Genomic DNA, 15,494 nt, shown 5'->3' with positions numbered 1-15,494 from the left:
CACACACACACACACACACACACACACACACACACACACACACACACACACACACACACATAAAAAATGCGCAGACAGTCACACGCCACACAAGCAATTTTAATCTGTTCCAAATGCACACTGGTAAATGTGTTAATTCGACACCAGCTGTTGCGAATTGCAATGGGAAAGTGCTCCTACTTTTTCTGCTCGCCCGTGCTCTCCCTTTCTCTCTCGTCTTTCTCTCTCCCTGCTCGTGTGTGTGTGTGTGTGTGTGTGTGTGTGTGTGTGTGTGTGTGTGTGCGCGCGTGCGCCTGCGTGCGAGCGCTGCCCGGGCACGCCGACTCCAGTTTTCACAGTCTGCTTCTCACATCGCCTCCCCTGTGTGCTTTTTAGTGTGGGTGTGTGTTTGTTTACAAGGCTTGTCTAGATTCCTACTGTGCGCGCCTGTACGCCTGTTTGCATAAATAAGCCCTCTCCTCGGAAACCTCGCCGCCGATTCCGGTGGCACGTCGCCGCTTGACGAGTGAGTGCTCCTCCCGGACGAGCGGTCGCGTGTTATCTCACCGCATCTCACAGAAGCCCCTTTTTCCACCCAAGCTTCACACTTTGGTTTAGTTTGACAGGGTACACTTTTTATATTTGGTTTGCATTGTCAAATGTTGTGGAAGTTATAAAAATAACAAGAGCCCCTTTCACACATCATCGAAGCCCGCTCTTTTCCCGGCTCGCTGTCTTTTCGGGGGCGGGGGTTGAAGACGACCTGCGAATGTGACCGCTTCTGGTGTGGTAACGCAGGGTGTCACTTAGGCGGAACATCGGCAGCCGCAGCGTGAAGTTTAGCGCCAGAGACTCACAGCGCACGTCCCATTGTGTCGAAAGCAATTGTCGTTGGCCCAGACGCTGACGTTTTCACACACCTAATTATCTTGCCTGTCGACCGAAAATAACATCACAGTGCCGAAGGGCTCGGGTCGAAACCGTCTTGGCTCACCTGTTTTCTCGGTTTGGTCGCGTGACGTTCACACACTGAGTCCTGAGGCACTGCGACGTCGTTTTCATTTGTCGCAGTACGAGGCAAAATGGAAGAAAAAAAAAAGCCGGCTGGGTTTTGCTGCTTAATTCACATTCCACAAATCCAATATTCATCAGAATGTTGTTTTTAGACATGTGCGAGTGCATGGAACAGCGGTGTCCAAACTGCGGCCCGGGCGCCATTTGCGGCCCGCCATCCATTTGACACGAGACCACGTTGCCGCGTGTTGCCCGAATCTCGTATTCGAATCATCTTGAGGTTGAAACAAAGTTTCCGGACGGGCTGGTTTGGGATTGTTGCACCTCGGTGGAGGTCTGCTACGTGCCATTGTAGTTGTTATCCGTCCATGGTTCCTCTTCTTTGTCGAGTTCAGTGTCAGGTTACGCCCTTTTAATGTCTGGCTCGTCACATACATTCATTCACCTTATCAACATCCCCGCAACGGAAAATGCACAGGGTTTATTGTTCAAAACCATACTGTGGTGGGCTCGGATTTTTGGCAGGTAGGCAGCTGAAAGCATGCGCTCAGAAAGAAAACACTTCCCCAATTTTGGTGAATTTTTTTTCTTTTTTTTTTCCTTCCACCCTCCTTTATTTTTCCGCAAAAGGCGAGGCACGAGGCAGGCGCTCGAGTTGCCTGTGAGCGATTGAGGTTACGCTCCTTTCCGCGGGGCGCCTCCAAGCCGAATGATTGGTCCTGGCGGCGGCGGCGGCGGCGGTGGGGGGGGGGCTTGAACTGCCGATGTGTCTGCATAACCTTGAGTTCACCCTGTTGCCGCGGGACGCATCCGGCGCCCTCCACGTTGTCCCTCGATGTTATGTATGTGGCTTTTTTCTGTGTGTGTCTGTGTGCGTGTGTGTGCGTGCGTGCCTCAGCCCACATGTGCTAGCAGCGGAGTTTTGTATGGGCTCCCTACAAGGCCTGAACCCCCCTTTCATCCTCTCACCACCCCACCGCTCTTTGGAGGAGATCTGATTTCCCTGCTCCAGGCGAGCAGAGAGAACAAGACAGCGCGTACGTGCGTCTGTGCTTTGCCGTGTGTGTGTGTGTGTGTGTGTGTGTGTGTGTGTGTGTGTGTGTGTGTGTGTGTGCGCGCGCGCGCGCGCGCGCGCGCGCGCGCGTGTGTGCTGTTCGCCTTGTGTGTGTGCGCACACCAGGGCCACGCAGACCTTCCCCATCTCCGCGCGGCGCTTTGAAAAACGAGGAAGGAAATCTCAGAGCAGCAGTTATTATTCATCCCTCAAAGAGAACGCCGCCGCCGCGGCGGAGGAGGAGGAGGAAGGGGGGGGGGATGGAGGGAGGAAGAAAGGAAAAGAGAGCCTAACAGGAGGGAAGGTGGAGGAAGAGTGACGACGGGGGAGGGACGTGGTAGTGGTGGTCGGGATACATTAACGCTTATCGCGCTGTATTCCGCATCGCAGGATGTGTTCTTCTTCTTCTCTTTCCTTCCTTCTGCTCAGCCGTTCCGACGCTCCCTTCCTTCCGCCTCTCAGAATAACTTGTGCGGCTTGGCGTGCGTTTCATTTTTCTTACACGCTATGACGTCGTCGGTGACACGAGCGAGCGTCTCGGATACAGAAATGTCCCGACTTATCTTTGTGTCTCTGTGTGTTTACTTTCATTCGAACGCGTATGATCGAACCACGACCACGATGAATGTATTGAACTTTTTTACGTCAGATCCCACATGACGGGGAGCTGGGGATGTGTCACATTTTATTTATTATTTTGCTCGAATAGTGTGAAGTGTACTCCAGATGACCAACACAGACACACCACACACATCACGAGAGGTCAACCAGAATTTCCTGCAGGTTTTGCAAAGATTAGCTTGGCGTTGATGGTTTTTCTCTGCGAGAAAACAATTCCGTCAGGTTTCCGACAATGACGACGCTGATCCCCGTTTACGATTACTAAGCTCCTTTTCATTAATGACGAAGCACTTCAGAGAAAGTCTGAATTTTCGTCACGCTTTACTCTTATCTCATACATGTGACAACAACCGCCGATACGAAAACCTCAAAAGTCCAGCAATTTTGGCCTAAATCGCCAACGTAGGATCAGAACTCTTGTAAACCGAGAACCCGCTGTATGAATGATGACTGTGTATAAGTGAATCCAAAAAAACACATTTTGACCTGTTAAGAATGATAAAGTCACTGTCCTTGTTTTCGAACATCTTTCATTGTTTGCCGCTATGTCGTACTGCTTTGTTCTTCCATTGTTATTTCCCAAACTCTAGTTTAAGACTGTGTCGGTCAGGCGCCAGTAAATCTGAATTTTCTTCATGTTTTCCAACAATTAGCCGAGCTTTGATATTTGCTTTCCTAAGAAAAAGCTTCCGTCATTGCCACCATAACCAGACAACACGTGGGATTGTTGTCACAATTCAGTTGCTTCAGGCCCTCTTTTCAGTCTCTCCGACTCCGTTTTTCTTATCTGTGTTTGTCTGCTTGTTTCGAATAGTTTGACTGCGTATGAATGAAGAAAAACACAATTCTGTCTTCACTCGTTTTGTCTTCAACTGCACTACTCCCAAATACTGCCCCAATTCCAACGGGGTTGGGACTTTGTTACATCACCTTTTCTTTGAACAACGTTCAGTAAACTGAGGACACTATTTGTTGACGCTTTGTTGGTGGAATTCGTCACCATTCTTGCTTGACGTACAGCTTCACCTGTTCAACAGTCCAGGTTTCCGTTGTCGTATTTTATTTTCGATGGGGGACAGGTCTGGACTGCAGGCAGGCCAGTCTAGTCCCCACACTCTTTTACTATGAAGCCACATGGTTAGAATAATAAAAATTGTATTCCTGACGAAACTTTGCAGGTGGATTTGAAGTCTTCAAATGCAAAAGCAGACAAGGCAATTTTTGTAGATTCAGGAAAATCTGTTGGGTTGGACCACCTTTGGGCGCATACGCGGCAAGTGATGAATTTGTGATGACGTTAGTATGTCTTGACCAGAGATGTGCCAAAACTTAGACGGCACATGCTCTTTCTGTAATTGAAGTATTTATTTGGACGAGCTTTGTCAAGTAGTTTGCTAGCAGGCTTCGCTTTGTTTCTGTCTAAATGGCGCATGGCACATTTGGGGGTTTGCAACTTGACATTTTTAGTCTGATGCTGGTTAGAATCTGTTTACACCACAAATATTTTGGTACTTACAATGCGTATAACTGAAAGATATTCCTGCGAGATACATTCTCATCGTCACAGCATGGTGGTTCTTCCATTTTTTATAAAATTTTCTCACCATTTAAAAACACCCCCTCCCCTCCCAAAAAATAAAAAAAATAGACGCGATCAACATATTTCCCAGATAATGAGAATGATTTCCTTTTCTTGGCAGCTTGTGTTCAGTGTGTGCATTTCTTGTGGCGTGCCAGGTAGCTGTCGGTGTGTAACCGGAGACGAGAGCCCTGTAGCCATTCGTCTCCCGTTGCGTGGCGGCAACGCTCCGCTATTCATCCCCATTTAGCGTGACCGAGCTGGCCTGCGGGGCTGAGCGAAGAGCACAGGGAGGGGGTGGGGGGTGTGGGGGGGGGTGTTTGTCTGTGCCAGGCGAGGCCGCACAAACACACACATTGCCGAATACAAAAATGAATATGTAGGAACTTGGCGACACGTGGCGATAATTAATACGCCGCAAAATATACGGAGAAAACCGTCCACGTGCTGCATGTATGCTCCATACATGCGCATGGTGTATGCATGCAGGCACAAGGAGAGACAAGATAGCCTCTGTCACATGCTCGTGGCCACTTTATTTTTGTGGGAGATGCAAGCGCGCACACACTGTCCGCTATATCCCCCCCTCCCGAACCACCCCCTCTACCACTACCACCACCTCCCCACCGCGCTTTCAGGCACGTCTTTAAATATTCATCACTCTGGCTGCTCTGAGAGTGCCGTAAACGCTGCCTCACACTCCGGGGAATCGCTAAAGCCTACTCTATCATCTGCTCTCCCTCCCTCTCTTTCTCTCTCGTTTTCACTCTTTTTTTTTTTTTCTTTCTCTCGCTCGCACACAGATCGTGGCACGACGTGCGCAAGGCTAAACTCACGCAAACGCTCAACCGCCCAGACGCGCTATCGACCGGAGACACGTCGGCATCGCGACGTGAATGCCGTGAACTGATTTGGCCGGGCTTCTCCGGACGATCAGGATTGTGTTCAAGAAAGCGGGGGGATGGGGGGGGGGGGGTCTCTTTGTTGAGTGCGAGTTCTCTGTCTTTGACACTCGTCAACCTGGTCTTGAACCCACCATATAAGGCAGGGGTGAGTGATTCCGGTCCTCAAGGGCTATCCTGGACGTTTTATACGTCTCCCTGCTCCAGCGCGTCGTCCATTTCAACCAAGCAGCTCATCAGCAAGCCCTGCGGAAGCTGGATAACGATCCCGATCATTCGAAATCGGGTGTGTTGGAGCAGGGAGACGTGTTCAACATCCGGGATACCGGCCCTCAAGGATCGGAGCTGCCCACCCCTGATTTCAAGTGCCCCACTTCTGACACCATGGGTTAAGAAACCCCGCTGGGAAAGTAGCCTCAATTCGGTTCTAATGGGGACGGTGTACCGGGTGGGAAAACCGGTGCAGGGTGCCCTTGATGTACAATCCCCCAATTTCATGGGTTCTCGAGGTTACGAACGGCACACGTTGAAGTCGTTTGCGGCATAAGAATATTTTGTTGCACGGTACAAGAAGGGATGATCGGTTGCCACCCAACTTAGCATTTAATATTTATGATCCATGCAAATGTTCCCTGCAGTTATGACTTTCCGACTTAATGCCCACGGCGTATTCTGACTTAGGTGCAAATTCTCATGTCGCTGCCGTACAAATGCAACTCCGTCGAAATGTTATTCACCCTTTCAGGGACATCGGTCACTCCAGTGGACAGTTTATCATGTTATCAGGTTACAGGCTGCCTGAAAGGGTTAAAATGATGTCGTAGCATCTCAACGTCTTTCCTGCCTCGCTTTGTTGTGCCTTCAATGTGGCGTTGATTACCAAGCCCTCGTTTTCAACGTCAAGACTTTAGCATGCGCCACTAAAGTCTGAAGGCAGACTTTGATGTTTATCTTTGTAAGAAAAGTCGTCTGTCGTTGCCGCCATAACCAGACAATGCCGGGGATTGTTCTTACATGTAGGACGCGACCAGTATTGGCCAGAGTTTCTCTTGCTTGGGGCCTCTTTGCAGCAGTCTGGCCAGTTTTCTTCTCTTTCTTTGTCTGTTTCTGAACTTGCTCATGATTTATTCGTGAATTCGGAGGGGACGTAATGGTAGTCCGCACTCATCAGACCGGCCCCAGTTTTTTTCCAATCATCTTTTGCCCAATTCTGGTGTCCCGATGCTTAATTGTCACATCGACTGTATTTCCTGGTTGTCACTTCGGAAGACGGCGCACTGTGTGATTTTTCTTTAAGGTTCCGTTTGTTGTTCACCTCGACCACGACTCCTTTTACACCGAGTTTATGGGAACCCGGCGAATCATTTTGTCCTCGGAAACTCAGACAGCGTCTAAGGTGCAATTTAGTAAATAGTCCTCAAATGCGGTCATGTTTCGAAGGGAGCGGCAGAAGTCCGAAAAGTCCGAAAAGCACTCAAAGCGACCTCACCCAGGAGTCAACAGTTGTCATGTGTTAGCGCAGAAAAGTCCCTTTCATTGAGAGGGTTTGGCCTGTCTCCTGATAGCAGCGCTGCGGCCAGCACAAGGGCTTTTTTTTTTTTTTTTTGTGCATTTAGAATGATACGATTCGTCTGTAGCCAAAGAGGGGGGGGGGGCTGCGAGTCAGCCGAGGAGAAGAGGAAGTGCAATCAGGGTCAGGATGACTGTTTTGGCCGCCTTCACCTCTCCGGAAGGAGGCACTCAGGCGAGCGGCCTCTCGTCGGCGGCTCAGCGGATGTTTGACGCCGCAAACACGTTGTCCTGTTTCAGCTCGCCACGGTCCGATTTGTAACGCTAAACCCTCATCTTGACTGATCTGTGTGGAGCAAAGCGGGATGGCGAGAGCTGCGTCAGACGAAACCACTTAAGCCACTCAAATGTTTTGGATTCTCCCTTTTACGTAATGATGGATCGCAGCTGACGGCCCTCTCTTTTTTTGTTTTCCAGTCTTTCATAAACCGTACCCCATGGAAAAGTGTCAAAAAATGTTTTTGGAGTGGTTATTCCGTGGGGTTGATTGTTGTTCTTTTGGCTCCCTTTTGTGTACATGGAGCACATACGAAATGGTGTTTCATCACTTTAGCCAATTCTCTGTCAACAGTGTTGCATGATGCATTCGGCAGCTTTCATTTGACAAAAACGGCCCTGCTTAAGTCAAAATAGGGCTTGAGAAGCAGCCGGAAAGCGATGACCAAAAAGCTGCTCGGATCGGCAGAGCAATTTGGGGAAAAGCTCCGATTTTGCGAGGAATCTGACAGGCAGCTAAGACACGGACATGATCGATGAAACGCTTCTTGAATAAGTGACTTCGTTCCATGGTACTACGCCATGGAAATTGGGGTCGCAAAGCGGGATGCCGAAGTCATCGGCAAAAACGTTCTGCTCTGAACTGAACGCCCAATTGCCCCAGCTTCAAATTCCGTTTGGATACTTTTTTTTTTGCCTTGAATTGCGTCGAAAGCTTGGCCGGCATTCATTTGTGGAAATGCGGGTTAAAATGAATCCAACTGGAGCAAAAGGAGCGATTGTTGCCTGCGCCAAGCGATGACTTGAGCGATGGTGAGACGGATATTGTGTGAGAAGCGGAGAAGCGGCGGCCCTGTGGGGGGAGGGCGGGGGATGAGGGGGCGGTGGGGGAGTTTGCACGGAATCTGATGGGCAGGCGAGGGGCTGACATGATCAATGAAGCGCTTCTTCAATAAGCGAGCGAGAGTGGCCTTCGAGACGCTGTCGATTTGACTTCCCGCGAGCCGGCATGCGCTTAAAAGGTGGCGAGCGCTGTCAGGCGACGGACCGACCTCCAGCATGTGCGTTGCCGTCCTCGTCCGACACCTGCCAGCCAAGTGTGAGGCGCGCGCGCGCACACACACACACACACACACACACACACACACACACACACACACACACACGTCTTTCCACCTCCCTCTGCGCCTGTACAAAGTTAGAAAACCCAATAGACCCAGATTCAGATTTACTTTGCTCTCAAGAGTCGGGGGTGAGTTGCCTTCGTCGTAAGCCGTACGTCAGGGGTGTCAAACTCATTTTAGTCGCGGGCCAATTTGGAGTTACGTCTTCCCTCGGAGGGCCGTTATGACAGTGAAACCACAAAATTACTACTTGTACACAACGCAATAATAGATGACTGGTTTTGAAATCAGTCAAGTCAATTCTAATAGTTTATTAAATTATTGTTCAAGTGAGTGTAAACCGGGTCACAAAATTATTGCAAAATCTCAACATTATTTATTACACATGACAATTTGACATGTCGGTACAGATTTGAGCAAGATGACGCACATGATTTGCTTTCGCGGCCCACATAAAATGACCAGGCGGGCCGGATCTGGCCCCCGGGCCTTGAGTTTGACACCTGTGCCGTACGGTAACATTCTTTTCCAGACAATTCTCCGTCGACCAATAATTAAAAGTGGTTAAAAATATGTTTGTTGGATTTTTGTTACCCTTGTCCAATTTTGAAAATCCAATAGATTTGGGTCGGATCAGTTTTTCGGTACCCTTTGCGACTTTTGCAGGCGTTTGCACGGAATCCGGCGACCGGGCTCGAGACCGACACGATCAATGAAGCGCTGCTTCAAGAGCCTTCGAGGCGCCGTTAATTTGACTTCCTGTACACCGGCATGCGATTAAAAGCCGGCGATGGCTCCCAGGCGAGCGACCTCCGGCGCGCGCGACGCCGTCCTCGTTGTCCGACACCTGCCAGCCAAGTGTGAGGCACGCTTGACTGCGCGCGCGCGCACACACGCACTCTGACACACATTTCGGCACACATCAGCCTCGCTTGGCATCGCCTGCAGACACGCTTCCCACCACTGCCTCTCTCATTCATCTTTCATTAGCGCGGCGCTCGCGGGAGAAACCGGCGCTCGCTCGCTCGTTCGCTCGCGCTCGCACACATACACACACGCCTCCCCTCCCTCTATCGCGTTTCGCCCGTAATCTCCCGGTTTGTCTCGCTCGTGTCTCGCAATCTGTCTTTTTTGATAGCGCTCCTCCCTGGCTGCCTCCTTCTTCTTCTTGTCGCCTCAGCCTCGCTCCGTGCTTTCACCTCCCCCAGGGGCCGCTCAGCGCCATCTCTCTCTCTCTCGAGGGCCCCCCGTTCCCCTTTCGCAGCCTTGCTCTTGCACATTCTCACCTCTCTTGTGTTCTTCCTCTTCCACCACCTCACCCCCCCGCACCTCACCCCCCCCTTCTTCCTGTGCAGCACCGTTTCTCTGACACTCGTCTCCACAACCCACCGCCGCCGCCCGCCCCCGTCTCGCTCTCTCTCCCTCGATCTCGCTCGCCCGCTCTTTCTTCCTTTCATTTCGCTCTCCCTCGATGGAGGGGAAAGGCTCTTTGCCTCTAATTGCGGCTGTTCCGTTGCCATGGTGCATGTTGCTTGGCGCTGCGCTCGTTCGTGTGTGCACGCGCGCGTTCCGGTGTGTGTGTGTGTGTGTGTGTGTGTGTGTGTGTGTGTGTGTGTGTGTGTGTGTGTGTGTGTGTGGCAGGCAGATGATTGCTTGCTGCCAGCTCTCGTTTCCCGGACGCCGATCGCGTTTCTTTGCGGCAGCAGGAGGGGGGAAAAATGAGATGCCAGAAATAGCCGCTTCACACACACACGCGCACACACACCGGTTTGCTCTCAGCGCTTGGCTGTCCAGAGAAGCGCACACACACAAATGCACATTCACGCCTTTTCCTCTCCACCTGACATCCTCGACGCGTGTGACCCCTCTCACACGCACGGACTTCCCGTGCGTGTGCGTGTGCGTGTGTGCGCGCGTTCGTCCTGCAGAGGTTGTGTGGGGACCGCTGATTTATTTCATCTTTAATGGGAAGTGAAATGAATGTGAGCAGCAGCTGCGCCGCTCCTCTTGAGATACGGCGGTTAAGGCTAACCCAGAAAACACGCGGCGCCGCTGCTCCGCTCGCAGCCAGGCCGCCGCCGCCGCTTTCATTAGCCGGCGCGTTAAGACCCTTAAGACTTGACACGGCCGCCCTCGGGTTGGCAGGTCAGATGCGGCTCGCTAGGCCGATTTTCAACCTGTTGCCAACCCTGCGCTGGGTGGGAGGTGTTCTCTCTTCTCCCCGTCACAACTTTTTCCAAAGGTATTTTGGAAGGTAAGTGGCGACAGATTAATAGAAAATAAACCTTCCAACCTTCTGCCGCAAAAGAGGATAAGAGGGGATTATAAGAAGATTTGCGAAGAAATCTACATAATCATCTTCTGCGCTTGTTCACCTGCAGTTCTGTCTCGAGTTTTTTTTTTTTTGATTTTATTTTGCGGTTTCAGTCACAAAAAGGGGAAACTCAACAAAGAACAAACACCGCTAACTCGGAATAAAAGATGTGACGAACGTTGACGTGTATTCTCGATTGACGATTCTTTCATTCAGCAGTTCATTTCGCACCATTTGTCGCAAACGGAGGACGCCCTTTATTGTCAGGCTTCAAATGCCAGCTGCACGTGGTGCCGGTTACGCTTTCTGGCGACTATTTCTTGACCGCGGCCTTTTTGGTCAGCCCGGGTTCCACGCTTCCTTGGGTGACGCAAGCTACTTATGGTGACTCAATAATTGAGCAGATGTGAAATGTTAACATTTGAGGAGACCTAAAAAAAAAATAATAATAATAAATGCACGCATCTTAACATGTCTCATCTCTTGATGGTGCAACGCCCTCTTGGAGAAATGACAAGAACTCCTCATTGTCCTCCATTGTTTGTTTGACGTCTTCTTATGACAGATATGTTCAATGCAGCATCATTTTTTTTTTTTTCCAGTTTGGCCCCGAGTGAGGCAAATCACCGCTGATGGCTCCATAGTCAAGCCGATTTGTCATTGTAATAAGTGAGGCCACGCGGCTGGAAATGAGGAAAACGGCGTTTTCTCCCTGCAGCCTTCCTTCGCCGTCTCCTCTTTGAATACAATCATTCTGACTTGGTCGCGTGTGTTGTTCAGACGAGTGTGTTTTGAGTTTCAAAGCAGGTCCAACCAAATCCTTTTTTTTTCCCCTCCCTCATCTGTCAAGAAGGTACATTTCTGTGTCTGCGTCAATCCATATGCGCATTGTTTTGATCTTGGCAGAGGTCTGCGCTAGTTCAAGTTAAATATCCTTACATTTTCTGTACAACTGAGCCGATTTGGGGCGAGAGGAGGAGTACACCCTAGACTGGTCGCCAGTCATTCCTAGGACACGTCTCGACGACTAGACAACCATTCCCACCTGTTTTTGGAATGTGGGAGGAAACTGGAGTTAGCCCACTACTGTAACTTGACCCGTTAAGATGTTTTGGATTTAAATAGCTTTTCATTTCAAGAAATACAACCTACTAAAGCTGTCAGTTCAACAAGTGACTATTTTCAGTTCTTTACCACCTATCGAGTGTCTTGGAAACACTGCCGTGCATAATCATTTGGAACAGTACCTTTGAAGTGCTTTATTGAAAAAATACTGGGATGTTTGAAAACAGATGGACTATAATAATTTGCAACACGGTGTATATATTTTATGCCTGCTGTTTTTTTTCGTATGTCCCAAAAATGTTGACAGTGTGTTTAAAAAAAATATGCTTAACCCTTTCATGCACCCTGTAGCCCAGTGGTGTCAAACTCATGTTTGTTGTGGGCCACATTTGAGTTACCGTTTCCCTCCGAGGGCCGTTATGACTGAAACCATATAAAAAAGTCAAGAATAACGGTTTATTCACCTATTGTTTAAGTGACTGTAATGAGGGGTTTGGGAACAAGAAAATGCCGACAGTGTCACTCTTATTTTTTCGAAATGAGAATTTGAAATTTTGGTACAGATTTTAGCAAGCATCGTGAAAGTTTTTGATTTGCTTTCGCGGGCCACATAAAATGATGTGGCGGGCCAGATCTGGCCCCCGGGCCTTGAGTTTGACACCTGTGCTGTCACCCAATAACATGATGAGCTGTCCACTGTCGTGACCACTGTCCCTGAAAGGGTTCAAGATTGATAAATGTGTTTAAAGTTTGTCGGATTGTCAATACCCCCCCCCCCCCAAAAAATGGAGCGTATTTTGGATGATAAATGAGAGTTCACTGTACTTTGGCTCCTGATTGCGAGCGGAATGCAAATAAATACGAAAAAAAGTGTCATTGATGAAGAGTCGCCGCTGCGTCTCATCAGAGAACTCCTGTTGTTGTTCCACGGATGACCAAGCTGGTGTATCCATCCCAGGCGGCATACGAGTAGCACGGGGATGACTTTCCGACCGCCGAGGTCAACCGCGACGGCCACTTATTTTCGCCCCGCTCGCACCCGAAATCAGCGTGAGTGCCGTACACATCGATTCCCCCTGCTAATAGATCAATAAAAAAAACATTAGGGACACACTAAACCTGCGAGGAGGACTGATACGGGGTTAATCCAGGGTCAATTGCTGGCCGGCATCCTTCGACTTTGTTCCCGATGAGGCAAAGCAACCTTGAGCAGCTTGAAACAGACAAACTGACCATATAAACGAGGCGTATGTGTGACGTTGAGGATTTGGACGGGCCGAGCTGGAAACGGCGGCTCGGAGGAGGAACGCAGCGCTCCGCCACTTTTCCGCCTCTCGGCTTCTCGCCGCCCTTGTAAAGTGCTGCGTGCTGTCGAAGCGGCAGCCAAGAATGTGTCAGCCCAGACGTCTCGCGCTGCCTAATGGGCTCTTAAACGCTGATATAAAGCTCGCCTCGCTCCTTTTCGCCCTCCCCTCGTTTTCCTCCGGCTCGCCACCCCTCCCCCCCCCCTTTTTTTTTTTTTTTTTTTGCCGCCCGCGACGCTCGCTCTCATTACCTCTCGTTTTCACCCTTCCTTCTCGCTCTGTCACTCACTTGTCATCTTCCCCGCGCATCCTTCCGGTTGATCTGCCAACCTCACGCTCGCTGCCTTTTCCCGTCCTCTCTTTATCCCGCTTCCGTCTTCATGAGCTCCATCCTTATCTTAACATTTCAGGATGGACGGTTGGAAAAGACAAAAATAAACACGCTAATGTTAACCCACCCTTATCTGGGCCTTAGCGTCGGACGCTTCAACGTTATACTCCACTGTCTTGTTTTTGTTGCAGCGTTTTGTTATTGTTTTTCCCGCTGTGGTATCTATTGGCATATTTTGATCAGGTATTGATACATAAATAGTATCATGAGTTAACTCTGCTATTCTCGTTCAGGGATACACTGCTAGAAATGACATCCAACCGCACGCGCTAATGTTAGCTAACGCTATTGCTGTGCTATTTTTCAGTTTCCAAAACAGGCATGTCAGAGTTCGGTGAGCCTGCATCGTAACGATTATCCTACAACTTGATTCAAAGCGAAGCGTTGTCCCGCTCTGTTCCGCCAGGCTCCATAATGCCCTGTACCCACTGGAGCCATCGTTCTCCCTCACGCTGTTGCACGTGTTTTCTGCTCCGCTGCACGGCTTGGCCAACGCTTTCGTCTTCGGTCTGGATCGGAATTGGTGGAGTCTACTGAGCCCCACCAGCATGCAGGTATGTGTCGACTTCAGGCTGTGAACGACGAGGTGTGTCTTTTGTTTTTGTTTGATTTCCTTTTTGTTCTTTTGTCTTGGTTGTACAATCGTGGATGCCTTAGGACTCAGTTTTCAGGGACAAGAATCCCCGGTATTGCCCTCCACTCTCATCGCTGCCCATCTCAACAACCAACTAAAATTTATTTTCCTTTGTATTTACGGCACGCTGTGTAATTCTGCTTCAACGATAAATATAGACACGTGTGATGATGCACAGCGAGCAAAACTTTTTCGTCTTTCTGGTATTCAATTGCTGTTCTTTGTGTTGTGTTTGCAAATGTACGTAATTTGACGTATCGGCTTTATTTCAACTTTTATTTCACTCTCACACAGTAGCTCTTTCTTGATCGTATCAGTATCGCTGGTAAAATATCTCTACTTCCCACTCCTATACAGCTGTTGTCCTGTCATTGGTCCGGCAGATTTGTAGCTTGCCCGTCTGGACAAGACAAAAATAAACGCGCAAGCTAGGTCAGTGATGAGTCACTCTTACACACCAGACATCCATGCCGGCAACGTGGGTTCAATTTCGACGGCGTGAATGTGACTGTAAATTGTTTGCTATCTTTGTGTGCTCGACGATTGACTGGCGACAAGTCCAGTCGAGCAGTTTAGAAAACGGATGGATGGAAACACACGTTAACATTAGCTTAGCCTGTTGCTGTTGACACTCGCTGCAGTCTCCACTTTGCTACGTTTTTGAGATTTTTGAGTTTGGGGAGTGTGTGTGTGTGGGGGGGGGGGAATCAAGAAAATGATCTCTTTTCAGCTTTAAATCGTGGAATTTTTGTCCAAAAAAATGTTTTTTTTTCTCCCATGAAAATTCTAATTTTTTTTTGCTGAAAAATACTAGGAGCCTTCGGAAATTCAAATTTTTTTTTTTTCATAAAAACAAACATTGCACGACAACGGCTTTTCTGGTTGAAAATTCAGTCTTCGTTTTGCTCTCCTTTTGGATAAAATCCAGGAGCCCCTCATTGTCCCTCCTTGTGGCTGGTTCTGATTAACGCGTTCAACGTGGTCGAGTTTACGAGTTTCGCAGCACTACCGAAGAGGTACTATTCCAGTAGTAGTTCGCCATGGCAACTACAGAAAAGTACACATTCAACTTGGTTGTAGATTGTCACTCTGAAGTTTGTGCACAAAAAAAAAAAATCCCCGGCCTCACTTTTCCCTACTTTTAGGCGACCGTGTGATGGCGGAGAATGTTTGCGCATTTGAGACGTCGTCGGCTGCACTTCAATAAACACCGCGATCAATACTGCTCCCCACTGATTTGTCTCAATCTCGCAACATTGACAGTATTTTCGGATATGAGCCAGCGCTAATATCGAACCACGAGAAGCGGAGGGGATAAAGTAGTCGCTTGTCTTCGTTGTGAGCGCACACAAACACGCTCGCACGCACACGCATTGTCACCCAGTCAGTATCGCCAGCCTGGCTGATAAGCGGCCATGAGCGCAAACTGGAAGAGAGGAATGTGTGGTATGACCTTCAACGCAAATGTCAATGTTTCGGCGTGGCGAGCGGGGGCGCGAGGGAAAGAAGACAACACAAGTGAAATGGAATCGCGGCGCCTCCGTAAATCACGGAGAAAATGATGTTTGTGTCAGGGAACGAGGGTACGGAAATCGGCGACGGCGCGCCCGCCCGCACGCACACACGCGCCACTGCCAGTCAGACAGGCTCCGTGTGCGTTCGTGACTAACAGCCGGTTGTTATTCATCTTGGCATGCGACTCCCAGCAGCCCCCCTCACATCAGGTGC

At 49.5% G+C, this 15,494-nt stretch overlaps 1 protein-coding gene across 4 annotated transcripts in view; it reads left to right on the top strand.

Moving 5' to 3' along the window:
- Positions 1-15,494, top strand: part of LOC109530617 (cyclic AMP receptor 4) — a 102,588-nt gene that overhangs the window by 79,483 nt on the left and 7,611 nt on the right. For all 4 annotated transcript variants that reach the window (XM_019894472.1, XM_019894471.1, XM_019894470.1 and 1 more), the window contains one exon: positions 13,539-13,686. In XM_019894472.1, the coding sequence (XP_019750031.1) occupies positions 13,539-13,686 (148 nt within the window). The remainder of the gene's footprint in view (positions 1-13,538; positions 13,687-15,494) is intronic.

The sequence above is a fragment of the Hippocampus comes genome, unplaced genomic scaffold, assembly GCF_001891065.2.
Source record: "Hippocampus comes isolate QL1 unplaced genomic scaffold, H_comes_QL1_v1.1 scaffold96, whole genome shotgun sequence".
In the NCBI taxonomy this organism is placed as follows: domain Eukaryota; kingdom Metazoa; phylum Chordata; class Actinopteri; order Syngnathiformes; family Syngnathidae; genus Hippocampus; species Hippocampus comes.
This window is presented reverse-complemented; position numbering and strand designations above follow the sequence as displayed.